The 27,888-nt window shown below is 54.7% G+C and overlaps 9 protein-coding genes and 1 non-coding gene across 10 annotated transcripts; 6 read left to right on the top strand and 4 right to left on the bottom strand.

The window, feature by feature from the left end:
- Positions 1-4: 4 nt before the first annotated feature.
- On the top strand, positions 5-2,672 carry ASPACDRAFT_13038 (putative PHD finger domain protein (Ing1); the record flags this gene model as incomplete). Its single annotated transcript, XM_020197120.2, has 6 exons — positions 5-364; positions 581-1,331; positions 1,377-1,464; positions 1,586-1,791; positions 1,856-2,557; positions 2,614-2,672. Coding segments are annotated over 6 exons (2,166 nt in total), but the record flags the coding sequence as incomplete, so codon positions are not given.
- Positions 2,673-3,493: 821 nt separating this feature from the next.
- Positions 3,494-3,606, top strand: ASPACDRAFT_t53. Its single transcript has one exon. It is a non-coding gene; the product is annotated as a tRNA-Met (tRNA).
- Positions 3,607-3,627: 21 nt separating this feature from the next.
- On the bottom strand, positions 3,628-5,094 carry dscB. Its single transcript, XM_020195657.1, has 2 exons — positions 4,663-5,094; positions 3,628-4,553 (listed from the first exon to the last, which is right to left on the bottom strand). The coding sequence occupies exons 1-2, from the start codon at positions 4,927-4,929 to the stop codon at positions 3,879-3,881; spliced, it is 942 nt and encodes a 313-aa protein (XP_020060561.1). The 5' UTR covers positions 4,930-5,094; the 3' UTR covers positions 3,628-3,878.
- Positions 5,095-5,227: 133 nt separating this feature from the next.
- ASPACDRAFT_112663 (TFIIH subunit TFB1 family protein) lies at positions 5,228-7,569 on the bottom strand. The gene is made up of 2 exons (XM_020195656.1): positions 7,224-7,569; positions 5,228-7,098 (listed from the first exon to the last, which is right to left on the bottom strand). The coding sequence occupies exons 1-2, from the start codon at positions 7,363-7,365 to the stop codon at positions 5,306-5,308; spliced, it is 1,935 nt and encodes a 644-aa protein (XP_020060560.1). The 5' UTR covers positions 7,366-7,569; the 3' UTR covers positions 5,228-5,305.
- A 994-nt stretch (positions 7,570-8,563) lies between these two features.
- Positions 8,564-9,443, top strand: psf3 (DNA replication protein PSF3; the record flags this gene model as incomplete). Its single annotated transcript, XM_020200661.1, has 6 exons — positions 8,564-8,605; positions 8,669-8,737; positions 8,797-8,855; positions 8,923-9,112; positions 9,188-9,296; positions 9,376-9,443. 6 exons carry the CDS (start codon positions 8,564-8,566, stop codon positions 9,441-9,443), a joined length of 537 nt encoding a protein of 178 aa, XP_020060559.1.
- A 1,955-nt stretch (positions 9,444-11,398) lies between these two features.
- ASPACDRAFT_22004 (uncharacterized protein) lies at positions 11,399-14,586 on the top strand (the record flags this gene model as incomplete). Its single annotated transcript, XM_020199080.1, has 5 exons — positions 11,399-11,531; positions 11,643-11,726; positions 11,789-11,872; positions 11,943-12,256; positions 12,313-14,586. The coding sequence occupies 5 exons, from the start codon at positions 11,399-11,401 to the stop codon at positions 14,584-14,586; spliced, it is 2,889 nt and encodes a 962-aa protein (XP_020060558.1).
- A 738-nt stretch (positions 14,587-15,324) lies between these two features.
- Positions 15,325-18,069, bottom strand: ASPACDRAFT_112656 (putative G-patch domain protein (TFIP11)). Its single transcript, XM_020195655.1, has one exon. It carries the CDS (start codon positions 17,857-17,859, stop codon positions 15,526-15,528), a length of 2,334 nt encoding a protein of 777 aa, XP_020060557.1. The 5' UTR covers positions 17,860-18,069; the 3' UTR covers positions 15,325-15,525.
- A 122-nt stretch (positions 18,070-18,191) lies between these two features.
- Positions 18,192-19,281, top strand: sod2 (superoxide dismutase sodB). The gene is made up of 4 exons (XM_020204523.1): positions 18,192-18,344; positions 18,455-18,861; positions 18,915-18,982; positions 19,037-19,281. The coding sequence occupies exons 1-4, from the start codon at positions 18,224-18,226 to the stop codon at positions 19,125-19,127; spliced, it is 687 nt and encodes a 228-aa protein (XP_020060556.1). The 5' UTR covers positions 18,192-18,223; the 3' UTR covers positions 19,128-19,281.
- A 145-nt stretch (positions 19,282-19,426) lies between these two features.
- On the top strand, positions 19,427-21,384 carry ASPACDRAFT_112652 (uncharacterized protein). Its single transcript, XM_020195654.1, has one exon. It carries the CDS (start codon positions 19,461-19,463, stop codon positions 21,108-21,110), a length of 1,650 nt encoding a protein of 549 aa, XP_020060555.1. The 5' UTR covers positions 19,427-19,460; the 3' UTR covers positions 21,111-21,384.
- A 216-nt stretch (positions 21,385-21,600) lies between these two features.
- Positions 21,601-23,986, bottom strand: ASPACDRAFT_75713 (glycerol kinase). The gene is made up of 4 exons (XM_020204522.1): positions 23,665-23,986; positions 22,590-23,584; positions 22,362-22,528; positions 21,601-22,295 (listed from the first exon to the last, which is right to left on the bottom strand). The coding sequence occupies exons 1-4, from the start codon at positions 23,937-23,939 to the stop codon at positions 21,984-21,986; spliced, it is 1,749 nt and encodes a 582-aa protein (XP_020060554.1). The 5' UTR covers positions 23,940-23,986; the 3' UTR covers positions 21,601-21,983.
- Positions 23,987-27,888: the final 3,902 nt, after the last annotated feature.

Below are 27,888 nucleotides of genomic sequence, written 5' to 3'. Positions count from 1 at the left end.
ACCCCGACAAACGCGCACCAATCCCTCGCGCACCTCCAAGACACAATCCCGGTCCTCCTTCGCCTTCGGCCACGGCACCACCACCACCACCACCACCGGCGGCTCCTCCGGTCTCCACCACCGCTCCTCCGCCGCCGACCACGCCGCGGCCAATGCGACCACCCCGATCCCGCATGGCTTCTACCCGGCGCTCACGCACTTCACGGACGCCATCACGGCGCTGCCGCGGGAGTTCCGGCGGCATAATTCCCTGCTCAAGGAGGTGGACGCCAAGGCGTGGGCGCTGGAGGAGAATCTGTTGCAGTTGTTGAAGGCGAGTGCGGAGGCGCGGCCGGTTCCTGCTTCTGGGTCGGGGTTTGGGTTGGTTGAGAATGGGTCGGGGGATCGCGGGCGGAGTCTTGGGGAGGGAGACGGGGAGGGGGTGAATGGTGACGGTTTGGGGTTGGGGTTGGGGATTGGGTCGATGGTATGTTTTTTTTCCTCCTTACAAGATCTGTCTGCACTGCTACTGCCAATACGGGTGGGTCATCGGGATGATTTTGTGTCACGATGCTAATCAAAAATGGAACGACAACAACAGCCCCCCTCGGATTCCCCCGCCAGCAAGAATCGTCGCCTCCTCTACGACCGTGTCCGGCACACGCTGTCGGATCTGATGATGACCGCCGATGAGAAGAACCATGTCATTTCGAATGCGAACGACGAGCTTGATCGCCAGCTTACCCGCCTTGATGCCGTCTTCCCCTTCATCGCGGGCGAGGTCAGTGACGAGGCCCGCCTGGGCAGCTTGTCGCATTGGGCCTATTCGAATCGCCTGGTAGGTATCGGCGCTGGTAGCGCGAAGACGACGGACCGTCCCAGGCGCGATGCTACCGGGACCGGCAAGACGGAACTGGCGCATGGGCATGGGCATTCGCATGGGCATGGGGCCCATGGGCATGGAGCTGGCCATGATGCGGAGGGTTCCTCGCGGAGTGAGGCTAGACGCGAGGCGGTCATGGCTAGGAGGCAGCGGCGTGGCGGCGCGGGGGCTGGGCAAGGGCCGGCCCATGTGGATTCGGATTTGGATGATGGAGCGAGGGGATCTGGCGGGGGTGCTGCTGGTGGAGGTGGTGGTGGTAGGAAGGGAGGACAGAGTGGCAAGTCTAGAGGCGGTGCAGGAGGAGGCGGCGCCGCTGCTGCTGCTGGTGCCGGAGGCCAGGCTGGTGAACATGTTGGTGGTGCTGGGCAGGGTGGTAGTACCTCCGGTCAGGCGAAGCGGAGGAAGGTCGAGAGGCCGCCGCCTGTGGATACGGGAGCTGCGATGGAGAGGTCAGCGAGCGGCGCAGGCGGTGCTGCAGGTGGTGCTGCAGGCCGGGCTGGCTCCAAGGATGTAGATGCTACTGGTGCTGGTGCTGGCGGTGCCGGGGGTGCCACTAAAAAGAGATCGCGTGCGCCGAATGCCAACGCGGCTTCACGAAAGAGGTAAGGTTGCGATTATTCGGGGGTTTTCGTCTGATCATGCACTTGCAGAAGCAAACAAAGTCTTCTTTGTTGCTGTGGTTGTTGTTACACGAGCTATACTGACTTCTTCGTGACCAAACAGAAACAACCAAGGCAACTCTGCGGCCGATTCGCCAATTCTCGCCCCTTCGCCGGTTGTCGCTGCAGCCACGATCCCACGCAACGCAGCCAGTCCAGGCCCCGGTGCGGCACGACCGCAGTCTTCCCGTGCGCAGCAGACTGCCGGACCGGCAAACAACGGCCGTCAGCGCCCATCGTCGTCCGCCTCCAATCGTGTGGCCGGGAACAGTGAGTTTCCTTCTAGACTCCGGCTGCGATTGCTGCAGTCTCAACTGACATATTCCTGTCACAGACAAAACAACCGAGACGAAGACCGTCATCAAAGAAAGCACAGCCAAACCGCAAGCCACCCCCAGCTCGGCCAACGAAACCCCGCGCGAGATGGCCGACGAGGGCGTGGACGTGGCGAAGATGCCTGTGCCAGTAAGCACGAAGCGCGAGGACACCGACGGCGGCAAGCCAACACCATCCATCGAACCCAGCGAAACACCAGCGCCGCCACCGGCTGCCGCTACTTCTGCTGCTGCGACTGCTGCTGCTGCGACTGCTGCTAGTGCTTCGGCTCCTGCACCTGCTCCAGTTTTGATCCCGAACCCACCGCCCAAGGGCCGATCTTCCAAGACCTCCACCCCCGTGCTGCCAACGTTCACAGAATCGTCCACCACCGCTGCCGCCGCCACCGCCACAACAACGACGCAGCGTGTGCGCCCAACCCGGAGCACCGATCCCTCTGCCGCTGCCACCACCACGACTACCACGAAACGCTCGCACAAGAAGAACGGCAGCGTGCCGGTGGTGGTGCCGCAGCGGGCGGTGTCGGAGGAGGAGGAGTCCCTGCACGAGGGCGACGACGAGGACGAGGACGGCGAGCCGCGGTACTGCTACTGCAATGAGATCAGCTTCGGCGAGATGGTGGCGTGTGACAACGATGCCTGTCCGCGCGAGTGGTTCCATCTGTCGTGTGTGGGGTTGACGAAACCGCCCGGCAAGAACGGTATGTTTTTTGGTGCTTGGGTTGGATTTGACTTCGGCTAACATTTTTGGCGACAGTGAAATGGTATTGTAACGAGTGCAAGGATAATATGCGACGGAGTCGTAGTGGGCGTTGAAGAGAGCTATTTTGCTGTGGTTGGATGGAGCGAGTTGGACAGGACAGGTCATTGGGAGTTCAGGGGGAGTTTTTCATCCATGGATAGATAGAAGTATTTGATATGGTATATACTTTGGAATAAGATTTGTGGTTTAAGCGTTGGTTCTTATCTTCTGTGTTCATGGATGAGGTTTGGTTGGTTGCTAGAAAGTGTGGTCCCTGAACGGTACGCAGACAATCAATCTGGATGTTCTGGAGACTGTCATTGAAACTACCTGTTATTCCTTTCCCCGACCAACTTTCAATACAGAGTAAGCGACACACAGCACAGTGCTAGGCCGCAGGATCTTGAAACCTCACACGGGAATCACCAGCCTGGAGCATGGGTACTTTGCCCGTTGAAGAGACTAAGTCCGCTGTAGTTGCCTGTCTATCAGACCCCCCCTCGACAACAGAATTCAAGCCGAAGCAGTTGCTATTATAAGGAGTGCTGGCGGTAGATGGTTGGCTGGTTGGCTAGTTGACTGGCACTTGTCCAGGCAATCAATGGGTGAGGTTTTAGTTGAATACAAATACAAATGACCTTTCCATTCGATCTACGGAGTAGTCTCGGTAGACATGTCATGTGTTTCCAACATGCATCAATATATGTAAAACTCAAATACAGTGCTAAGCTTTTTGCGTCCCAGAGAATGTGTAATGATGGTCTTAGGTTGCGGTTTGCACTATGGAACTACTAACAATACGGAAGTAAGAAGGCTACCTTACCCGTTGCTTGCATTAGGGCTATCTTTACCATTGGCTAATGCTGGCATAAATCCCGCCGCTTCTCCAACAAATGTCTTCATGGTGTAGTGGTTATCACGTGGGTCTCATATCAACTCGAATATGACTTGGAAGCCGTCAACTTCCAGGATATCCCAAGGCCGGGAGTTCGATCCTCCCTGAGGACATGTGTTTTTGTTTTTGTTTTTGCTTTGTCATTGAGATAATGATAAGAGACATGGACCCGTTGGAGGTTGACTATGTGCGTCTTACCCACTATACTTAAATACCTCTCGTGCATTGGATACTTAGGGGCAGCAACTTGAGAAGAGTCTTGTTGTATCTCGGAGTAGATGATTTGGCACGATGGAAGTCTCATGACCCTCAGAGAATCCCAGATCAAATCCCCCCATACCGCATACCATCATGCATCAAACGGCCAGAGAGAGATGGAGGAGTGTTAAGCCCCCACCCCGCGTCTCAACCGCTGCGCAGCCCCAGCCCCAGCCCCTTCTATCCCAGCGCCAGCGCCAGCTCCAGCTCCCGCCCCCTCCGACCCCGAAGCAGCAACAACCTCCCCCTCCAACCTCCGCCGCAACTCCTCATATCGCTCCCCGCCGGACCCAGTGACCTCCTCACCCCCTCTTCCTCTTACCCCCGCACGGTTCCGATCTGCTTGCCCAACCACCCACCCCGGCACCCGCCACCGATACCCGCCCGGCACAAAAAACAGCGGCAGCGCCTCCGTCCGCCACGCCAGCCCGACCCCCCACCCGACCACGGCCGGCAGGAGCATGGTCGGGAACTGCGAGGCGGCGAGCTGCGCCGCGACGAGGTAGGTGGTCGATTTGTCGGAGAGCGTGAGCGTGAGGTTTGATTTGGGGGAGTGTGAGTCCGTCGGCGGCGGGGTGTGTTGTGTTGCTGACGTCGGAGTACTCGGGTTGTTTGACGCTGTGGAAAGACAGTACCGCACCGTCGGCGGGATTGCCGCGTGATACTGCGCCAGTAATGCGAAGAGCGTGGCGGTGGGACCCGAGGGAAGCGCATTCAGCTTCGTGAGTGTGAGAGGGCGCAGGAGGAGGAGGAGGAGCGGCGGGAGGAGGGTCGTGTAGGGTAGGGTTGTTAGGAGGAAGGTCTATATTCCATTTTGTCATTCACTCGTTAGCACATAGCACATCCGATGATAGGCTCAAGCCTTGAGGGAAACGATATCCAAAGTTCTGGGGGTTCTCTGCAGCACGTACACCCATCTTCCGCGTCCCCCACGCCCGCTCCACCACCCGTAGATGGTAGGCCAGCATCGCGGCGAACAGCGCCTCCGTCGAGTTGCCGAACCCCGCCACCTGCCACGCCGCCAGGCGCCAGTATTGGCCGTACGGCCACAGGTGCGGCGTGATTTGGAGCAGGGCTAGGTGCTTGATGTCGAAGATCGCGAGCGCGACGGAGGCTGCGACCGTGTAGATGAGGAGCGCCTTGGAGATGGGCGCGTTGGTTAGGCCGGAGGTTAGCATCTTGGAGCTCCGTGCGGTTTGGCTCTGTGGGTGTGGGTGAAGGTTTGGATGTTGGCGATTTCCCAGTTCGCTTTTGTCTAAGGATGCAGGATTGTGGTTTTTAGCATGAGGGGTGGTGTGGCTGTTGTTGCGAGTTGATGTCGTGTTGGTTGCGGAGCGGATTGCGGATCGCGGATTGCGGAAGTGAGGTTGGCCACCTGGCACGTCGCGCCAATGACGGAGTGCGGGCCGAGGCTTATGTCTCTCGGCATGCCGCCGACAAGCTAATCTTTGCTTCATCCTCAATCATACATAAAAAGGGCAATTGAGTTGCTAGCTATATTTCACATCATTTTAGGTCTAGATCTATCATACATAGTTCCCTCCAATTCCAAGCTCACGCGGGAGGCATCTCCTTCATTTCTTCGGCTAACGCGTCCTTATACTTCGTCAGCGCCGTTTCCAATGCGCGGATCGTCGGCCCCAATAATCGGGTCACGGCCTGCTCCCCGCCAGCGACATTCGTCAAGTTGATCCGCAATTTCTTGCCCGTCGCCTCCAGCACCTCTCGGGCGTGTCGCCGCAGTCGGTTGATTTCCACCTGTCGCTCCGCCTCCGCGTCTTGCTGCACGGCCTTGATGCGGTCCATGGCCCGGTTGAGCGATTCGACCAACGAGGCCACTTCCCCCGCACGGTCGGGGTTACCCGACAGGAATGCTTGCCAGAACTGGTGCAAGAATTCGGTCGAGGTCGCATGCGTCAGCGTGAGTCGATCGTACAGCGCACTCGACAGGCCGAATGTGCCGGAGGTCGCTGACACCTCGGTCTGCGTGCGGCGGTCCCGGATGGCCTCGAGGATCTGACTTGATGCACGTTTTAAGTTGGCTCGGGAGCCCACCTGGCTGGCCTGCTTGGTTTCATCGTCGTCATCGTCCTCCTCGGGTTCCACTAGGCGCCCCAGAGGCACGATTCCACCCTCTGGCAGGTTTTGATCAACCTCACCACGCAAGTTGTTCAGGATCTGCTTTGGATCCTGCTGAGCGAATAACCGACTCTCCTCATCCTCATCCGTCTTGGATTGCGACGAGAAAAAGCGGCTCTGGTCCTTCACATTCAGCAGGATACGCCGTTGCTCCTCGTCGCCCCGCAGATCCCGCAGCTGCAGCTCGTTGTACGTATCATCCTCCGCGTCGCCATTCGCTTGCGGGATCGCATCGGCCGGCGCGACGTTCGCCATAATCTTCTCACTCAGGTTGTTCAGCGTCCGGATAATCGGGACCTTGTCCACGGAGGACGGTCGCATGTCGAGATCGGGGCGATTGCCGCGCCGCTGACTGTGATTGACCTCGTTGCCTGCCAAATCCAAAAAGTGCGGGACCTGCGCATCCCGCAGATTCCCATGCTCGTCGGCCTTGAGATACTTATCCAAAATTGCATCCGTCGCGTCCGTCTCGGAGATCCGCTCGCCGCGGAGCTTCTTGAACAGCCGGCTCTGAAAGAACCGCGACCAGAACTGCGTCTCGCTCAGCTTGGGCACGTTCTCGTCGTACACCTGCTTCACGAGCGGGTGCTGGTTGAAGATCAGCTGAATCTGCTCCTTGCTGATGTTGAGCTTCGTCACGCTGTCCTCCACCCGCGGCTTGAGCGTCGACAGCACGTTGTAGGAGCCGCGCGTCTGCGACCGCTCGATCGCGTGGGCGCGCAGCAGGTGCAGCCGCGTCGACCAGAACTGCTTCATGAACTGGCCCGCGGAGAGCGTCTCGGGCTTGGTGCCCATCGACTCCATGAACATGCGCTGCAGCTGCGGGTTCGACTTGAGCAGCGACTGCTGCAGCTCCATGTCGCCCTGGAGTCGCTTGTCGTCATCCCACGGCTTCTCGTAGCTCCCTCCGGCCGTGATCGCATTCGCCATCGCCAACGCCGCGGAAACGCCTTCGTTGGAGCCTCCGCCGGCGCTGCCAGCAGCAGCAGCAGCAGCAGCTACAGGAGGGGTGGGCGCGGCCTGAGCGGCCTTCGCAGCCTGGATGGCCGCACTGAGCGCATCCTTGATGGCGTCCGCCTCGGCTCGCGCATTCGCTCCGGCTGTGAAGTTGAAGACGTACTGTTCGGGGGTATTGTCCGGTGCGTTGGGGAGGAGGACGTGGATCTTCAGCATTACTTTGGGGCTAGTCGCGGGGGTCTGTTGTAAATCTATTTCCAATTTTTTCGTCATGTCATTAGTCTTTCTGAGCGAAGAAGAATAGCTCGAGAAGAGCAAGCTTGGGCGGTCGCGTTCTAAACAAAGCTGCGAAAATACAAAAAGAAAACCCACGCACTCGTTATCTGAGCCACCGAGATCGTGATCGTCCCCGTCGCACCTCCAGCCGCCGGGATCCAGGAGACCGACTGCTGGTCCGGCGACATGGTCAGGGTGCCATCTTTCTTCTTGTACACTGCCGACCCGCTCGGAGGGGCCATCGTCATCGAGCTCGACAGCGTCCACTGTCCTGGGCGGCGTCGAGAAATCCGCCCATCGGGAGGAGACAGTCCCACGGGAGAATCGGAAGGACCGGTGCCTTCAAGACCAAGACAAGATTGTCTTTTCGCGGGGCAAGGTCAAGAGAAAACCAGAGGTAGAAAGTGTGGGAAAAGATGTGAATCGACCTACGACGGGTTGCCGTAATGGATTAATTGCTGCCGATGCACGTGATGATGGATGTGAGAGACAGGTGACTTGGCTTAGTCATGGGCTACGCCAGCCCTAGATGTCTAGATCTCAACTGTCATGGAGCATGATGCGTTTCAAGTGTGAATTCTCTGTTTTTCTTGCGATTGGTTTCCATTATTTCTCTGGTGAGGTGGGTCTTGCTGTGGCGTCATGGTGTGGCATCAACTTTGTTGCGATCGAAGCTACTGATCTAGGTGTCGTTTGAGCTCCAGATAAATATACAACTTATCGGAATTCAAGTACCATCTCAGGAATTGCTCCTGCTACTCGTCACCAGTCACGAACTCAGAGGCACTATACCAACTATGTCTCACTACAAGAGAGATAGATGCAAAGTCCGCCTTACCAGCAGTGACAATCTTCATATGGGCATTTGTGAGATAACCCTCCCAGAAGCGTCACTCTGTCAGAGAAAACGGAGACTTTAAAAAAAGCCTTTAGATAGAGTATCTTAGCAATTGCGACAGACTATCCCTGTTCATAGCGCTTCAGAGCGTTAGTTCTGGCAAGCATAGTTTGCGGCTCACAGATCGGAGCGATATTAGACCTGTAGTATTGCAGGCCTGCATGTGTAGAAAAACCGTCGAATAATCTCTTACTCATGCTAGATGGTCCGTTGAGAGAATGATACGCGTATGGGTTATCAATATATCTGGATTGTAAGAAGCCAACTCAAAGGTGGTTAGAGATTGATCGCCTAGATGCGCGGTCGCATCCACCGCAGTTTCTTGAAACGAATGATGCACTTGAGATGCCCCGAAAATTGTATACTAACTCGCTTATATGGCAGCCCTCTCATTGGTCCAGATTCCGAATAAGGTGTGAAGTCATGTGACCTCGCGGTTTGCGGGGACGCGTCGCAGTCTTGCTTGTCCACTGCTGAACCCTCCGCGTGAGCAGCCTATTCTTTAGTGCAGAAGATACCTGAAGATCGAATTCCACGTCAAAATGTCCTACTATGATATTGATGCTATCCTAACAGATGCACAGGTAGGTTGGCGGAGAAGACTGGTGTGTCCTTTCTAACAACTGACGAGGGCAAATCTGATGTAGAAACTGCCCTGCACATTTGAGCTCGACGTGCCGGGTCTTGGCATTCTAGAAGGCAATCCGGGAGAGAATGTATGGAAACTTTCTTGACTTGAGTTCTGCATACTGGCTTGGCTGACCATGCTACCCAGATCAAAGCTGGGACTCGCATTGACCTGCCACTTTGGTTGGGGGAGATGCTGTCCATCGGGTAAGCGAATTTTGGTGTCTACTTGTTGCCATTGATTGTGGCTGTTATCTGATGGGACCGCTCTCAGTGCACGGCTCGGTACCTCGCGACTGGTGACGCTGGATCTCCCATATGCATTGTCGGATCGTGTCCTGAACGCATTGAAGGCTGATCCCCGGACGGTGGACTTGCGCTCGCTGGCGCCCCATTTCTACAGTCTGAGCGAACGGGTACTGGAACTGTTTGAGGAAGAGGAGATGGTGGATGTTCTGAGTAATGTATGACCATGCCCCCTCCGGGAGTGATGACATTCAAGAGGGAGGAGGTCAACAGGATCGCTCATCGACCGACAGACATTCAAGAAGCGTGCAGCGCAGATCGCCGACCATGCGCACAATCCGCAGGGCGCGTTGGGCCAAGGGGCGGATTTTCTGCGTGGTCTGGACGAGACGGAACGACAATGTACGTTTGGTTGACGGTGTCGTTGATTCTACTGCGTAGCCTTCGGCTGTCCCTTCTTACTGACTTCGATTCCACCCAGTGTTCCGAGCTACGCATGACAGTGCCAAGGAGACCCGGGTCTGGGCCGGGGAGTCGAAGAAGAAATGAGTGAGCGGGTTTGTGAGGATACACCAAAGAAGGCTGAGCTGTGCTCGCCACCGTATTAGAAGCGAGTGCTTTTCTGTTTGTTGTTTTTTTCGAGCAATGTGATACGTTTTTGGAAGGGAGGGTTTGAAATCGGTAGATGGAAGTTTTAGATCCGATCGCCACTTGTCATCAACTCAGGATTGTATGATCCACGCAATTGTATAGATTCGACGATATGATATTCTGAAGGCAACCGAGTGACGATAAGGGGGAGAGCTCACTCATAATGGTGGTGCTCAAACCTCGTTCGGGTGAGGAGCCCAACAATTCTCTGGTGCGCACCCTTGAAGACCGAAATGATCGAGTTCCCAAGATCTATAAAAATGGGTAAGCGAGGCCGTGGAGGCACAATAGTCTACCGTGCAGATCTTCGTGACAATCCCAACGCTCCGGAGGCAATTCGCCCAGATGATCTGCTGCGGCTTCGGATCAGTCAGCTGGACAGGTAACTGTAAACCGCTAGTAGGAATGAGCGCAAAAAAGAGCCCCCGTTGGAACCATCGGGATTTTAGGAACTTTGCGTAATGTGTTCGGAGTTGACCTTGGAACCGGATTCTTCGATTTAGCGAGGTATAGACCACGTTCAGGCTAACCGTGGCATGAACGATGGGACCAAGCCAGTCTACAGCAGTGATTGCTGGAATCGCACCGTCGGCCACGGCACCAAGGATGGGGCTTTGCTGAAGCGTGGGGCAAACCGAGGATGATACATCAGATTTCGCGAAACAACCCGGATGAGACGGGGGATATTGTAGTGGATGAAAGCAGTCTAGGTGGATCAGTAGGAGATCGGAGAATTGAAGGAAGAGGGGTGAGATTTTAGTGGCAGAAAGAAAGAGAGCTGATTAGAATTGTTGAAGATTCCGAGTTTCAGTCGATCGATCTCGAACTGTACAGAGTAAGTGTAAGACCGAAAGGGGATTCTGCTGGGCTGGTCCGCCCAGCCCTTGTAGACCTACGGAGTAGACTAACTGGCCAACCTCCCCAAAGTCGAGACTCGAAAAGAGGGGGAAAGAGTGAGAAGACTGGAAACACTGGGAAAGGAACCGCGGGTCTAAATTAGTCTCCTCCACTTGCTAATCCACTCCAGGTCATTATCTCATTATCTACTACTCTAACTGGTCTGTTGCTCACTTCTGGATCCCTTCTCCTCTTCTTCAATGAGAATCGATTACATTCCTTTAAATAAAAATACATCAATCATCATTGACATCTCAGCTTAAACATTCAAATTCCCTTGTCGTGGCTCGATCTTACTTAGGAACTCGATTTACATCCAACACCGTCTGTCGCATGGCAACCGCAATCCATTCCATTCCCTATCGAAGCATACCACCAAACTACATATCTAGAACTGTAACAAATAGAAACTATATTGCAATACTACCTTGTTAGCGCTCACACCCCGACCATCGTGCAGTGTGGGGATCACTTCCTGTCACTCTTTTCTCTCCTGTCTTGGCTGTGTGTGATCTGAAGATCCACGCTCGACTCGTCACAATCCTTCCTGGCGGCCTTTTCTCCTCTCTCCCCTCACTTCCAGTTCGCAGCCCAGCTGCCTCTAACCTTTTCCCCCTTTAGACGGTCGCGATAGCGATCCTTCCATCTATCTTTGGCTGCGTCAATTGCCTTGTCCTCGCTTCCCCCGCCAGCTTGTCTGAGGCGGTGGGCCTGCCCTGTCGTCACCCAACGCCTCGCCAGCCCGGTTCCTTTTCCTCAGGACGAGACATTGCTTTTTCTCCTTACGCTATCGGTCGAATTACAGCCCCTCTTTCAATCTGACCTGCATCTTTGGTGGATACAATCCTGCGTTTTACTGCAGTGAGACTGGTGTCCTGCGTCTTGTCAGTGATGCGCATCGGATAGTGGGATCGCTCTCTTTTTTTTTCTGTTACGGTTCCCACAATTGTACGAAAATGGACACGAAACTCCAGAGACGGAGCACCATCTCGGTGCAATCAGTGACTCCGTCTTCTTTGCGCCACTGCTCCTATCCATCTCCAGCTACTTCTCCTTCGAAGGAACCCCTCTCCTTGTCGCGGAGTCACAGTGCGCGACGCAAGAGTGAGTTCTCACCATGGGGACTATCCCTTGATCCGCCGAAGGGATAGGAGACACATCAAGGAATTGTGAAAGCTGACGTTTCGGTTTCCTGTGCAGTTACATCTATCCCTCCGAAGCCTCTTGCCCTAGCCCGAGTCAAGGGGTCTGTCAACATGGATTCCTCCTCGCAGATGGGTTCAGGTACGATCTTATATACCCCAGCCCGTCTCCACACCGACCCCAAACAATTGACCACCCTGTAGAGATGTCATGGTTGAATGACGCATCGCCCATATCAATGACACCCCGAACTGCAACACCTCGCACGCCTCAGCTATCGAGAGCCGGTAGGATACCTACACTACAAACTCATGGTACTTTGGAAAGGCAATGGCTGATGGCTTGCGGAATCTTTAGGATCGCCTGAACCGGAAACCACTGCAACATTGGTTAATCCTTCTTCGGCTTTGTTGCAAGATTTGTTGAAAGAGCAGCGCGCAACGCGAAGTACCAAAGGAGGATCGGACGAATTGAAACCATGCAATCCTCAAACACCGGAACGGTCTCATCGCAAAAACAAGTCTCCATCCCAGTCACCGGTGCAATCACAGGCGCAGTCTCGAACTCAGTCATGGGAAGAAGCTGGCTCCGAAAAACAGCGTAGAGTCCACAGTGTGGCCTCGTCAGGCACTAGACAGCCGAATGATATGGGTGTTAGAGAGATGGGTGAGGTAGGTTGCATCCCGCCGCTGCGTTTATGGCCTGTCGTTGCTGATTCTCTACACAGTATGTCTCAAAACTCAACAAGCAGAACTTCGACTTGAAGCTGGAAATTTTCCATCGTGTACAGCAGGTGACGGCATTGGAGAAGAAGCTAGTGAAAATGGAGGAGATGGAGGAAGAGCTCCAGCGCCTGCGCTCCTTGGAAGAGGAAGTGCAGGAGCTTCGAGAGGCGGAGGCTGATAACCAGCGGTTGCGGGAATCAAACGAGGAATTGAGGCAGGAAATCGACAGGCGCGACCAGGCAATAACAGAAGCAGTCAGCATGATATGCGTTCTCGAAAACAAGGTCAACGAATTGCGAGGTGGTGAAGATTCATCCAGACCGTCGACGGCTCGGCCAGATGAAGATATTGCAACCCCAAAGGCGAAACCCACTGTTCAAATTCCGGAGAGAATCTCGTCGAAGCGCGGTACCATTTTCTCGGAATCTCGCCGAGGCTCCTCCGCATCCCATCATCTTGAACGTGCCCCGTCATTCTTGCGTGACGATAAGAAAGGCGCAGCGGCGCTTCGGAGTTTATACGATGCGCCTGAGGATCAATCCCATACGGCCATGAGCGAAATCACCAAGTCGGAAAGCTTGCAGTCGATGACTGACACACTTGACCTAGGTTCGCCGAGACTCAGTGCTCTCAGTGAATGCAGTGAGCTGTTCCCCCTGGGTCCAGATGGTGACGACGGGTTCGACCAGCTGGAGATACCTGTCATCCGAAAGGAATCGGCAGTACATGGCTCACAGACCTCTGACGTTGCGAGCTCCCAAAGCAGAGACCTCATTGAATCCTGGGTCCGACCACCACACGATGTTTTTGTGGATGATGTTCCTCGCCGTAGCATGCAGTCTTCCCTTCCGAAGGGACCCAAGAAGACGAGTTTCGACAGCGACTCTTACGGCTCCAGTCTCAAGACACGCATCGACAGCGTGTTCGGAACGGCAAGACTACCACCCACACCTGATACCATGAGCACAGCATACGCTGCGTGTCCGAGCCGCTCTAATGGGAGCATTATTGCAGAGAAGAGCCAATATGATCAGGGTGTTGCCATGGGATTCCGGCTCCGGCGCCCGCGCTCCGTTGATGAATTAACAACCATGAGAAGCTCGTGTCATAGTGTCGGTAGTGACAATCTGACAGCGAATGTCAGTGATGCTCCGGCGCCATCCCAGAGCACGGCTGGAGGGGACGTGACTCCGACTTTGTTTCCGTTGAATTGCATCACTTCTAGGGATGACCGGCTGTTTGACCGGGATTCCCATGAGAAGGCCAACTTTGGCTACTACAGTGGCAATGTGCTGTACAACGAAGATAGCTTGGAAAGGGTCCTCTCCAAGATAGATAACAAACACTATCAAAGAAAGCCATCCAGGTCGATTGAGGAGCTTTCAGCCACACTATCGTCCTCGCCGCCATTGACCCCTCAAGATTGGGTTGAAGCAGCCAAGCCTGCTCCTCAGGTAGAGAAAGAGCAGCCTGAGTTGACACATCTGGAGCCTATTGCGTTGAATCCTCGTCTGTTCGTTGCACGCGCACCCAGCCAGGCTTCTTTTCTTGGCCGCAGACATAGTATCGACTCGAGCTTCAGAGAACCTGATATCCCCAGCATTCCCACGCTTGACTTGCAGTCTCTAGAGCCCGGACCACCGCCGGAGCAAGACACGGAGCGTCGTAAGCGCATCAGTCTACGGCCCCTGTTCGGTCGCTCAGGAAGCGCTCGTCGTTTTCAAATGTCACCATTTGACGACCAGACGGATAGTGATCAGGGAGCACCTGCGCCAGTCATACATAAAACGCGCAACAATGCCCCACCCAGGCCGTCTAGAGCCAAGTTAAACTCAGAGGGCCCTCGTGACCTTTCCGCTTCCATGCCCACCTACGCCGACGGGATGGCGGACCAGGCTCGCCGGACTCTTCCTCATTCATTCACTGACTCGTCATTTACAACAAACCCGGCGCTCAAACCGTTGACCGCTAGCATCAAAGACCACAAGCGACGGAGTTCCCTTGGACTCTTCGGCTGGATGAAAGGCTCCAGCAAGAAGCCCGAGCCCCATTCACCCGCCAAGCATGCCATGCCCCCCAGTGGGATCTTGAAAGACAGACCCACGCGCATGGCCCAGGAATTTGGGGAGCGCAAGCCTCAAGAGTCTGCCGGGAATGCCAACGTGCCCACGGTGAGCTTTGCGCTGGAGACTAAATCCAGAGGTTCCGTTCGTTCCGACGAGGACGATCCAACACGACGGCCGCGATATATGGACCGAAAGTCTCGTCGAGGCTGAGGGCTTTCGCAACTCATGTTGAATCCGGCCCTAAGTCTTTTTTCTTTTTCTTCATTTTTTTGAAGCCGTCATTTTCTTCTATCTGCGTCGACCTGATGAATTGAATGTCATGATACCCCCTTGAGTTACCTATGATGTTAGGGTTTTTACTGGTGTTGCGGACGATCCAAGGGCTTCTTACTCATTTCTTTATCACTTTCAAGACACTTCTCCTGACGCTGCCTTGTTCAATTCGCGATAAAAAGGTATCTGGCTGGCACATGATATCCATTCACACATACAATTTATGCTCAGGCTTAATTCTGGCTTTACGTGACGAGACGCTCTTTTGTTCCTTAAAGAGAAAAAATGATGGTTATGTTTTTCCTTGTGTCTGAATGATCCCACTCTGAATTGTCGCTCTCTATTAGTCCTAATTCCTAGTCACTCTTTCTTACGTCGTTCATTCCTTTTTTCTTCCATTGCTGGATGCACAATCGTTGTCTTGGTTAGATCTCCTGTGATAATGATAATGATGAAAGAAAATGCATGATTTGTGATGACTTTGGCTTGATTGAGGATTTTATGATCGAGTGAGGATGTTAGTGCTTTGGGCTTAGCATCATACTCCACGATCACCTAATTTAGATTCATACTCAGATGGAGTAGAGACTTTTACCTCTTCCTACTGCAGTATACCCATCACTCCCGCAACACAGAAGATTAAGGACGAGTTCAAGTATTACAAAAAATGAAGCAGGGGGGGGGGCTAGTCTCAAAACATGGTATCATAACTCAAATAATTACAAGCCCTGGGAACTATGCTCGCTGTTCTTATCTTTCCTGATCATGGCTATACAGCCATTTCCAGGAGCTGAGTTCGCTATCTATAGAAACCAACAAGAATGCTGAAGAATGTTATTGTGGGACGGAAGGCAGAGGGAGGTCGAGAGAGAAAAATCACTTCCCCTCGGCCCGCTCCACCAACCGATCCTCCAACCCCATGGGCTCCCAAACCTCCTTGGCCTTCTTGTTCTGAACCCAGACGACGTCGCCCTGCACGAAGGCGACCACGCCGCCTTTGCCTGTGGCGCTGGCCGTGATCCGGAACAGCGGCTGGCCGTTCTGCGGGTGCGCTTCGCGGAGCGGCAGCATGATGAGCCCCTGTTCCATGCACCATCCTTCCAGGATATCCTTGAAGGCGACCTCTTCGATGATCTTGGGTTTGGGTCGGGGTGCCGGGATGGTGGTGGTTGTGGGTTTTGTGGTTGTCGTAGTGGGGGGTTGGTCGTGGGTTGCTGTCTTGGTTTCGGAGGAGGTGGTCGGAGGCGGGAGTTCGGCGGCGGCACGGTCGCCCAGCTGGGAGGCGAGGTCCATGGTCTGCAGAGCTTTGTTCCACTCGTCGTCGACGATGGTCAGTTCGTTCAGCGAGGCGGGGATCTGCGTGCGCCACCAGGTGAACCACTCGGCGACTTCCTCGTAGTTGGGGTCGTTGGTGAGCCAGATGTAGAGGATCTGGTGGAATTTCGGGAAGAACTCGGTCGTCAGGAGGAGGGCCATGACGTTGACCGGGAAGTAAGGCTGCCATTGGAGGACATGCTCCAACGCTGTGAGGTCCTGGTCCTGCGGGTTGACCTGGAAGTCTTCACGGAGGTGGCGGCCCAGGCGCGGGAGGAGGTGGTTGCGGAGGCACGAGTCGAATTCGGAGCCCAGTGCGTCCCGCCAGAGCTCGATCCCGCTAATCAACCCCTTGCCCAGGTCCCATGTGTCGAGTACGACCCGGAATTTGCGCTTCGCGTCGGAGAGTAGGCCGGTCGCTTGGCGGGGGTTGGTGTGGCGGTCGTCGAGGTATTGGAGCCACGTGAAGAGCCACCAGGGGAATCGGGAGGATGAGGATGCGTGGTGGTGTTGTCGCCGGCTGCTGCTGCTTCGGGGTTTCCATTCCTTGAGTCCGCTGGTGAGTTTGGGGACGACGAGTTGGTCGAGGACGTTGGAATAGATGAAGGGTGGGAGGAGTTCTTTCCAGGCCACGATGAGGGATGTGGCGGGTGCGGGTTCGAAGACGTCCCAGTCGTTGAGGAGGGCGGAGCGCACGCGCGGCAACCAGAGGGTGTAAATCATGGTTTCGTAGGGGGAGGTGGATGAGCGCTGGGTGTGTTCGCCCCGGATGTCGCGAAGGAGTAAGGGCTGGAGACGGCGGAAGTTGGCTACAAGGAACGTGGGCTCCTTGAGAGGTTCCCATTCCTCCATGGCTTGCCGGAAGAGAGGGTGAATCGCGGCCACTGCAGTCTCCGGTAATCGGTACTCGTCGATCTCGTTGCGGAATTTCATCTCTATCGACTCGAGCTTGTCGGTCAATTCGTCGAACTTGGCCCGGGTTTCCTCCTTCTCGGAGACCTCCAGGGCTCCGATGGTCGCAATCAACTCGGTGAGCTGATCTGCCTTGAGCTGGTTTGTGTCCAACTGGTCCACAATCTGAGTTTCCTCCATCTCGATGTATTTCTTCCTCTCCGCCAGTCCTTTCCACTCGTCCGCGAAGGCCTCGAGGTCGTTGCGTGCCCGTTGTGCAATCTTCCAGGCCTCTCCCTCGCCTTGGTTGACGAACGCCTGAGGAGTCATCAGACCGGCGGTCGAGGTGATCACTCGCTGCTCCTTCCCAGTCGCATCGATTAATGACTTCAGCACATTGGGAACCTCCAGTCCCTCCATATCCTGCTCAATTTCGCGTGCGGTTCGGAATTTGGGCTTCGCTCGAGCAACGGGTGTACTCGTTCCGCTGCGGCCATCGCGTTTGCGCTCCTCTTTCTTCTTCCTTTGTCGCCGCTTGCGTTCTTCATCTGAGCTCTCCTCGACGGTTTCACCGCGCAGTGCCGCCGCCCGTTTTTCCTCCTCTCGAGCTTGTTTAGTCTTCTCGCGGACCGCACCCAGACCCGCGCCCATGGGGCGAGCCTGCGCCTCGATCGGGTTGATGATACCCTGTCCAGAAGAACCCAGACCTTGCCCCTCCTTGTAACCCATCTTGGCCATCATGCGCGCCGCGAAGGAGTTACCCCCCGCCATGCCTTTGCCTCCATTGTTGCTCCCACCTTTCGCCGTAGCCTGCGCCGTGTTGTTCCAGGGGTTGCGCCGCCCGCTACCTAGCCCGGCGTGCGCGGGTGGTGATTCGGAGCGAGACGCTGCTCGGTTGAAACCGCGAAAGCCCATGGTAGGGCGGTAGTTCTCTTCTTCGTCGGAACTCATGTCGGCAACTTTGCGTTTTTGGCCGGCAACGGGCGAAGATTCGGAGGAAGACATGACCGGGATCTGGAGGGAGTCGGTCGCAGTATGTAGACTAAATCTACTCTGAGCTTGCGACCTAATCGATAAGCGTCGAAGTCATCACCGACGGAGACTATAAAGGAAGAGAGGCGATGAATGGCGACCTCTCGGCCAAGGTATGAGAGTGGCAGCAAGTGCCGGACCACTCCAGAATTGGTGGATCCCAAATCGGGCCAGGTCGGGGCGGGGAAATGCCTTCTCCGAAAGCAACAATGACGTTAGGAACTTCTTCCGCCCTCCTCCTCACTGCGGACTTCTCTTCTTCTTCTTCTTTTTTTCAACTGTTGTTCATTCCTCACTTCTCCTTTCAACTCACCTGTCTAATCCATAATCGTCAATCATGGCTGCTTCTCTCGTCCGCAACACTGCCCGCTTTGCCCTCCGCAACGGAGCTTCGGCTACCAGAGCTGCCGGCAGCTTGACCTTTGCCCGCGGCAAGGCTACTTTGCCTGACTTGGCTTGTAAGGACTCCTTGGCCCTCGGATAGCCGAACTCAGTGCAAGAATGCAGCTTTCTAGCTTCTTTCCTCCAAAGACAAAACCCAGCATGTGACGAAACTAACCCTCGACAGACGACTACGGTGCTCTGGAGCCCTCCATCTCCGGCAAGATCATGGAGCTCCACCACAAGAACCACCACCAGACCTACGTCAACAGCTACAACACTGCCATCGAGCAGCTCCAGGAGGCTCAGCACAAGGGCGACATCGCCGCTCAGATTGCCCTGAAGCCCTTGATCAACTTCCACGGTGGTGGTCACATCAACCACACCCTCTTTTGGGAGAACCTGGCTCCCAAGAGCGCTGGTGGTGGTGAGCCCCCTGCTGGTGCTCTGTCCAAGGCTATCGACGAGAGCTTCGGCAGCCTGGACGAGTTCAAGACCAAGATGAACGGTGCTCTCGCCGGTATCCAGGGTAGCGGCTGGGCCTGGCTCGTCAAGGACAAGCAGACCGGCAACATCGGCATCAAGACCTATGCTGTAAGTGTACACCTACTGGATGTGAAGGTGGAGGGATACTGACTCGAGGACAGAACCAAGACGCCGTCGTCGGTCAATTCCAGCCCCTGTTGGGTATTGATGCTTGGGAGCACGCCTACTAGTAAGTTGACTCGGACCACTTGCAGTAGAAACACCTCGACTAATTCGTCTGCAGCCTCCAATACCAGAACCGCAAGGCCGAGTACTTCTCGGCCATCTGGGACGTCATCAACTGGAAGGCCGTGGAGAAGCGCTTCTCGGCGTAAGTGTAATGCAAGTAGTGATTGTATTCTAGCGCGGCTTGATGAGCGTTCTCACGATCTGTTTTGTATAACGTAATCTGGATACTCGGGACTTGTCAGGCTGTTTAATGTACGGTCCTAATGCACGAAGTTATTCTGATCAGGTTCTTGTACTCACCTCGACATAATTAAGCATACGGAGGGTCCAGGCCCGGCAGTGGGCGGAAGGCAGCGCCGCAGCTTCCGGGCCCGATCCGTCGATTTTCTAATGCTTTTGTCTCATCTCCAAACTTCCCCTGCAACTTCCTCCTTTCCTTGCCTCTTTCTTCTTTCTACTCCCTGTCAATCACATTGACAATGTCAGCCGAAAGTCCCGGCGAGAAGAAAAGTGGCATCCGGGCCTTCTTTGCCCACGCCCTCCGGCCCAAGAAATCCCGCCAGGTTCTCCGCAAGGGCTATAGCGCATCAACGCCGGACCTACGAGGGGCAGCCGGCCTGCACCGACCCAGCACCACGAGCGAAGATGTGCCGCCACTACCTTCCCTCGCGCCATTGGAGGCCCATCGGCTGAAGTACCGGGAACTCAACGCCAACAAAGACTCCCAGCTTGGTGAAAACCGCGACCATACCGCCATCCTCCACACGATCGGCGACCAGGACTTCAACCGCTACGACCCCTATGGCCTCGAAGGCGAATATGACAACCGGCCCCCCGGGGAGCCACACATCGCCAGCCTACCCTCACAGCTCTGGGTACACCTCGCAACGAACTACCTCACGCTGGCCGACACGGCCAGCCTGGCCTTCTCCAGCAAAACCCTTCACCAACGCCTCGAACCGCTGGACCCGTTCCACGCCCTCTCCCTCCCCTCTCACCACACCCAGCGCATCAACTTCCTGACCACCCAAGACCGCCACCTCCCCGACTACCTCCTCTGCATCCCCTGCGCCCGCTTCCACCGCCGCACGCACCCAGGCCACGAGAAGCTCCAACCCGCCGATACCCTGAACCCTCTCTTCACCTGCCCGGAAGCGCGCAACCCGCTCAACGCGCCGCCGCGGCACCGCATCACGCACAACCGCATCCTTCCCTACACCTTCGTGCAGCTCGCGATGCGGGCGCACCGCTTCGGCCCGGAGTATGGGATCCCGTTCGCGGCGCTGTCACGCCGCTGGCGCCGCACGGAGTGGTCGCACCAGACGCGGTTCCAGATCCACAACAACCACCTCCTGATGCGGGTGACGTCGACGCGGTTTGCGGACCCGGGCCTGCCGCCGTCGACGGTGCGGCTCCTCCTGTACTCGCGCGAGGACTACGTGCCCTATTTCTCCGTGTGCGCCCACTGGCGCGACGGCAACCTGATGGCTGCCTGCAAGTGCGCCCTCTCGCACATCCCCGTGCCGCGCGAGACCGCCGCCCTGCAGGGGCTCGAGCACCGCGCCAAGGACCTCCTGCACCGCCGCGTCTACAACCCCAACGCCCTGACCACCCTCTGCGGCAAGTGCCGCCCCATGCGCCGCTGCCCCGAGTGCCCCTCCGAGTACCTCATCGAGATCAAGCTGACCGAGGACCGCTCCGAGGGCTCCGCACACAACCTGCGCTTCCGGCATGCCATCGTCGTCACCCGCTGGTGTGACCTGGGCGATGGCTCGGCGCCCTCGCGGTCCCGCGAGTGGGCCGCCTGCTGTGGCGTCGACGGATCCGCCGGGGATCATCAGGGGAAGACTCATCAGACTCCAAAGAGGATTCTGGCCGAGGGGGGCCCAGCAGGGGAAGGGGTTGTTGGTGGTAATGATGATGATGGGGACAGCCCTGCAGCTGGCAACGAGGGCGGCACGAGTAGCAGCAGTAACAGAATCTACGACTCCTTCAAGGAGATAGGCAAGCGGTCCATCTCCGGGACCTTTGAGAGCATGATCACCGATGATACCCTTCCGGGCCAGCGGGTCATCTCGATGAACCCGTCCGGCAAGAAGTTAGGCGAGGAGGGGAATTCCTGGTATTGAAATTGTTTCCGTGCAGCCTCCCTCCTCTGTCAGAGGGTTTTTGGTGGTTGGCGGTCGGTGGATTAGGCAGAGTGTTTTTACGTGGTTCTGGGTCTGGAATTGGGCGTCTGCGTATTATCGGACTCCGGGAATAATGGAGTTGGGTGGAATTGTTTGGTTGGTTTGGAGTATTTGCATCATGTTGTCATTGTAAGGTTGCAATTTTTATAGACTGTTCCTAATTAGGGCGAAAATCCGAAAGGCCATTTCACTGTCCGTGTGTGATAGAAGAGCCTATATTGATTCGACTGCGATCGCCCTCGCAGTAGTTAGATGTCGTGCTAATGCAGGGTCTGGTCTCACTTTCATTTCAGGGGAGAATATCTACACATACCTATACGGCCCGAGGGAAGCCGATGAAACAATTTCAGTGTCATCAAGACGTCATACCTATTAGAATCTATCTAAAATAAAGCTAAACAATGACATGAAGTATGTATAGATCCGTGGGAGGAATGGTGGTCATCATCAGATCCAAACGAAAAAAGAGAACAAAATTGTGATATACCAGCCATGTTGTGGTGTGTATATGTGTGTGTGTGTGTGAGAGTCAAAGATGCCGGTATGGAAGATCGGGTATCCCCAGCGCAAAGTAGAAACATCCCGCCATCAAGAGAACAAAAAATATTCTGAGAAGGTGTCCTCCTCCCCTCCCATTTTCCTCTTTAAACCCAGAACCCAGTGTAGCCCGTAAACCCCGGTGATAACATCAAACCAAAGATGAAAACAAAAAACCGCTGAAACGCAAATCCACACCCAGAACGAATAATCACATATCATGGGGACGCTTTGGTCTGTATCGGGAAAATCGTGTGCTCAACAACGATGGCATATTCAGTGTTTGAGGGCTTGTTGTTCTTTTTGCTCGGATTCTTCTTCGCCTTCGTCTTCGTCGTTTTCCTCGTTCGTGTCCAGCCAACCGCGGGACATCTCGACCGCCTTGGTCCATTGTCGGTACATCTTCCGGCTGTGGGCGGGGGTGACGTGGGGCACGAAGGTGGTGCGGTTGGCACGGTCCATGTCCTTCAATTCGCTGAAGTCCTTCCAGACGTCGATGGCGAAGCCGGCGGCGATGGCGGCGCCCAGCGCCGTGGTTTCGTGCATTGCCGGTCGTTCGAGGGGGATTTGGATGATATCGGCTTGGGTCTGGGGTAAAGAAACATGTCAGTAATCGGATCTCGCGGGATAAAGAGAGCGAAGGATGCAACATACCTGCATGCAGATGTCGGAATTACTCATACCACCATCAACGGCCAGCTCCGTCAATTTGTGTCCGCTGTCCAGTTCCATGGCATCCAAGATGGCTTTCGTTTGGAAACAGGCGGCCTCCATGGTCGCGCGGGCAATGTGTCCACGTTGAGTGTGTTGGGTGATACCAACTGAGGGACAGTTAGTAACGTGACGTCATAGTCATAGGGGGGAAAGAAAAGTTGAACTTACAGATGGTACCCTTGGCATCGTCAATCCAGTAGGGAGCAAACAGACCACTGAAAGCAGTGACGAACACGCAACCACCGCTATCAGGCACACTCGCTGCGACCTCACTCACTTTGCGTGAATCACGGAAGAAACCCATGTTGTTCATCAGGAAGGAGATACCACTTCCGGCGACAGCGACACTACCTTCCAAAGCGTAAACTGGTTTCCGGTTCTTGCCCAATTGGAAGCCCACGGTGGCCAGCAAGCCGTGTTTCGAAATGACAGGCTTCTCACCGACATTGTAGAGAAGGAAACATCCAGTACCATAAGTGTTCTTGGCCGAGCCTGGAGTAAAAGCACAGTGACCGACCAGGGCGGAGGATTGATCACCCAGACAGCTGGTGATGGGAACGCCGTCCAGCGGCCCCGACCGGACCCACCCGAACCCTTCGGGGTCGGACGAGGGGATAATCTTGGGGAGGCGGATCTTATTCCGATCCAGCTCGAAGAATTTCAACAGGCGATCGTCATAGTCAAGGGTCTCGAGGTTCATGAACATGGTTCGCGAGGCATTGGAGACGTCGGTCACCAAGCGGCCACCTTCCGGACCACCGTTCAGGTTATACAAGAGCCATGTGTCGACCGTACCGAATGCAAGGCGGCCCTCATCGTAGGCCTTCTTCACTTCGGGCAGGTTGCGGAGCATCCACATCAACGTTACGGAAGAGGGGTAGGTGGACAGCGGAAGACCGCAAATCTTCGACAAGTCCTCTGCGCCCTTCTTGGCCTTGAGTTCTCGCACCAAGCCAGTGGTGCGGGTATCCGGCCAGGCAATCGCGTTGTGCAGTGGCTCGCCGGTCTCCCAGTCCCAGCAAAGTGCCGTCTCACGTTGACTGGTGATGCCGATCGCCTCGATCTCGTCCCGGGAGTGACCCAGAGCGAGGAAAGTCTTCATTGCTTCTTCGATACAGGTGTAGACCGAATCGACGAGTTCGAAAGGATCTTGTTCGTGCCATCTGTAGGGGTAAAATCGATCCGTTAGCTCGGCGGGGAACAGCCACATCAAAGCGATGCAAGTGTATAGTGAAATACTCACCCTGAGCGCTCGTGGATCTGACGGAATTCCATCTGGTATTTGGCCACGGGAACACCCGTGCAGTCGAAAATGATAAAGCGGGAACTCGTAGTGCCCTGGTCGATGGCACCGATAAAGCGGTCCTTGAGGTTATCGCTGCGACGCTGCTCATCTTGCAACAGAGAGCGATCGCCATCATGCGACTGGTGAGTATGAAGGTCCGCATAATTCTGCTGGCGTTCTTGTTGTTCCTCGACGAGTGCGTCGAGGTCTGACATATCAAAGGGGTTCCTCATCTTGGACTTGCGAACTTTAGTTGGTAGTGGTTGTGGTGGTGCAGACGGTGCCGGTTTAGGAACGTCTCTAGTAATAGGAGTGGTGGTTATGGTGGCGGTGGCAGTCACGGTAGGAGATTGATGAGAATGAGGAGGAGGGGAACGATGAGAATGAGGCGGAGGCGGAGGATTGGTGGTAAATTGCCCGTCAGGTTTCCGAAAGTAGGAGAAAAGTGACCAGGTAGGCAAAGCCTGGAGAAGGGAGGAAGTGATTGGAGAAATGGTGGCGGTATTGAAAGTAGAATCGAGGGGAAAACAGGATTACGTCCCTAGTCCGCTTCTTAAGACAGACGAGGGGGAAAGGCCCAGTGGAGCTGGGCGGGGGGGGGAGAGGGAGTAGTGGTGAGTGAGAAAGCGTTAGGGCTGGAACTACGACAAGAAAGACCAGCCGGACTGTCCAGCAAGTGGCGGCTGTTGTACGGGTGAATTGCGCAGAGTGAGAGTGAGAGCGCAGCGGACGGATTGGTGACGTAGAAGTGATTAAGGGTGAAATCAGGTGGAATCAGGTGGGGAACCCGGAGCACAGGATCTGGAGAAGCAAAGGGAAAAAAAATTGGAGGGAGAAGCAGCTGCGCAACCTGAGAGGGAGAGAGACTTGGTTGGGTTCGGGGAGAGACGGGGAAAGAGGGGTATGATATCACTCGTTATGGTGTAGGGTGGAGGAGGAGGATGAAAGCTGAGAGAACTGGGTGTGGTTTATAGGGGGGGGTACGTAGTGGCAAAAGCGGATTTCTATCAAGTATGAGTAAGAGGCCAGTAGTTACTCCGTACTGTAGTCAAGTTGTTCAGCGAGGAGAAGAGAGTGAAAATAATAAGAAGAGAGGAGAGGGGAAAATAAATCTGGTCCAGAGACAGGAGCTGGAGAAGACTCTCTCTTTATCCAAGTAGGTGGAACCTTTTCAATTGATGTTAATTCAATTTCTTAATTTTTTTTATTTTCTTCAAAATTTCCTAAATAAAACAATAATTCAATTAAGTACATAGATAGTGGTAGGTAGTAGTAGTGGTAGTAAGTGGTGGTGGTGGTAGTAGTGGTAGTCGTAACAGTAGTAAGTAGTTCCCCCCCTGGCTGCTCTAGACTATCTACCGACTGCTGCACTGTCCTGTACAGACTAAGTACAGAGATCCTGTCTGCTGCATCCCGTTGGGAGCTTGTTCCGGGGAATCTTCCTGGAGTCCTGGGCCCATCGAGTCTTGTCCGGAGTCGGGAAGGAAGGGAAGACAGGCAGAAAGAGTCTGTTCCAGAGTCTAGTCCCGCGAGGACTCAAGTCAGAACTTCGCTGGAGAGCAGATACTAGACCCCAAATTGGCAATCTGCTGAATCCCCGTTCGTTCCATCCATGGCGGAGAAGTGGGGGCGTGGGGGAGACGAGGGCAATCCCTTCCCTCCAACTCTCTTCCTAAGTTCCTTCTGGCCCTTCATCTTTTTTTTCTTTTTTTTCTGATCAGACGACCATCTGTCCGTCGTCAGCATTGACATCCGCCCCTCTTTCCATCGAAAAAGGGTCGAACAAACTGTGCTTCTCTTGCCCCCGGCTTTCCTCCCTCCCCCCTTACACCCCCATGGCAAAATGTTCCCCAGGTGCTGTGTGTGAAATCGGGAAGGTTAACCCCTGTCCATTCTTATCGCGAGTATATCAAGTTTAACCAGGTAGACGGTACGTACCTTCTGTCTAGACCATTATTAACCTGAATTCACTGGCAGCCTAAACTACTGTAGCGTCACAGCTTGTCACAGTTCCGTTCAATCCGGTTTCCTTCAAATTGAGATGGCTTGCAATACGTCTGTTTAGTGCTGATTTGTAAAGCCTCTGCATATACTAAGTATTTACCGACGGTTAGCCCGTATAACTTCCTTTCCCCCATCGGCAAGATATCCGAGCTTCCCAGGCCGAGCTGGGACTTCCTCATTCTTGTTCTGGCGGGAGTAATAGCTGGACTACCGCATTGGGAGGCAGCCCAGGGAAACAGAATCTCTAAGAATAGTCATCAAACTCCCACATGACATCCCAGAAGACCCATCCAAAATTCCATGGTTTTCTTTTCCCTCCACCCGCATAAATTAGCTGGCGTCTGTGCCTACCGTATCGGGGATCCCCTGCAAGAACCACCTGAAACTCCTCACAATCCATCAATGATCTATTCTTCCATGGAAACAAGCAATTCGCAATGAGATGGGGAGACACGAATGCCACCAGTCACGGCATCGATTGAGATGGACTAATTCTCGCGGAAAAATTGCAAGCGCAAGGACCAGGGCCCGGCGTGGAGGGATGGAAGCGATCGGTCATCGAAGGATGAACCAGACTAGCCATGCATCGCACATCCACATGCCTGCCTGACTTGACATCCAGATGTATGCCGTTGAGTATATACAATAGTACATCTGCACTACTGTGATACTATGTAGATCTACAACTGGCATTCTTGAGGCCCAATTGTCACCCACCGCACCCCTGAGCCCAGAGGAATGAGCACCCCTTGACTTCTACATCAAAGAAAGGCGATGGCTGGGCTTTTCTGTTTTTGATACTGGCCCTTGTGAGACCGACAATTGGAGCACTATGGACTCGTTACGGTCCCCAAAGAGGGGCTCTGCGGATGTGTCCCTCCGGGACAGCCGTGGAAGACCTTCGGTTTGACTAGATTCCTGTCGATCGAGCACATGACAATGTCCAATTTTCTCCTACTAGTCAACTAGTCGATTTTCACGCACGCGTTGAACCAGGCCCAGGTTCTAGACCGGGGTCTTCTCTACCCCTGGCTCAAATTTTTTATGGTCACTTGAACGCCTTTGGGATGAGGATTATCTCCGAATTTCTTGGGATCCTTGTGCTATTTCCATTTCCGACCAACAATAAGAATTGATAGTCTTGTATCCGTAGACTGGCGCAGTATAAAGTAGCGCGACACTGCCTATCCTGCAATAGAAGTTCTTGTGGATTACCTACATTGGATGAATGAATGAATATGAACACGCATTAAGAGGACAACACGGCGTAGGTGGAGCTTGAAAGGCTCTGACTTTCGGCCCTGACTAGGGCATATCTACCGGTACACTTCCCCTGACTTGTGATCTTTAGCGTGTCACTCCGGAGTCCATCTGGAGCCCATCCGGGCTGGATAAGTATGAGTAGATGAAGACGAGCTCGTTCGGCCTTCTGATTTACGGAGAAATTGTTGCCAGCCGGGAGTCGGTTCGGCGTGGCTTAAGGGGGCGGCTAGCTGTCTTGGGGGAAGCCACGGCCGCCACGGGATCGAATTGTCCCGACCACTGCTTGCCCTCCGGAGTCGAGGTTTAGATTTCTTGATAAGCACTCAACTCTTCGGGTTTCGTGTATGTGCGTGTTTTAAACTACTTACTAGATTCCTTCAGTGTTCTATTCTTGACCCATGAGCTGTCCGTCCAATCCCTTCCATGTGCCCATGTGCCCATGTGCCCTTCTTCTCGTCTGCCCTACAAGTTACAGTACACGCGGTGTTCTGCAGCAGCCTTTCCCTCATCCACAATGATGTATGTACTGTAGCTGGCTGGCTCCACGGGCCCAACCCAAAAACGGGCGGTGACGTCTTCGACCACATCTTTCACCAGCAACCACCCCAATGAATTGCACCCAACCCGATTTGTGTAACAACCAGGCACGACCTTGTGAAATAAGAGAACCAACTGATTTGGCACCTTCATGAACGACACTTTCTCCATAGAGGTCACGGCAATTGATCGGCTCTCTTCTTCTCTCCCATCCTAGTCCCGAACAGGTATACGAACACCCGCCAGGGACCGTCGTGGTTCTCTCCGAGGGGAAGATCAACTGGTTCGAGGCGGGAATGATAGCATTCCGACTCGGTATGACCTCAATCACTCGGATCATTTAGTCAGGCCCTTTCCCCAAACGTGTGCCAAGCACAG

The sequence above is a fragment of the Aspergillus aculeatus genome (assembly GCF_001890905.1).
Source record: "Aspergillus aculeatus ATCC 16872 unplaced genomic scaffold ASPACscaffold_2, whole genome shotgun sequence".
Lineage (NCBI taxonomy): Eukaryota > Fungi > Ascomycota > Eurotiomycetes > Eurotiales > Aspergillaceae > Aspergillus > Aspergillus aculeatus.
This window is presented reverse-complemented; position numbering and strand designations above follow the sequence as displayed.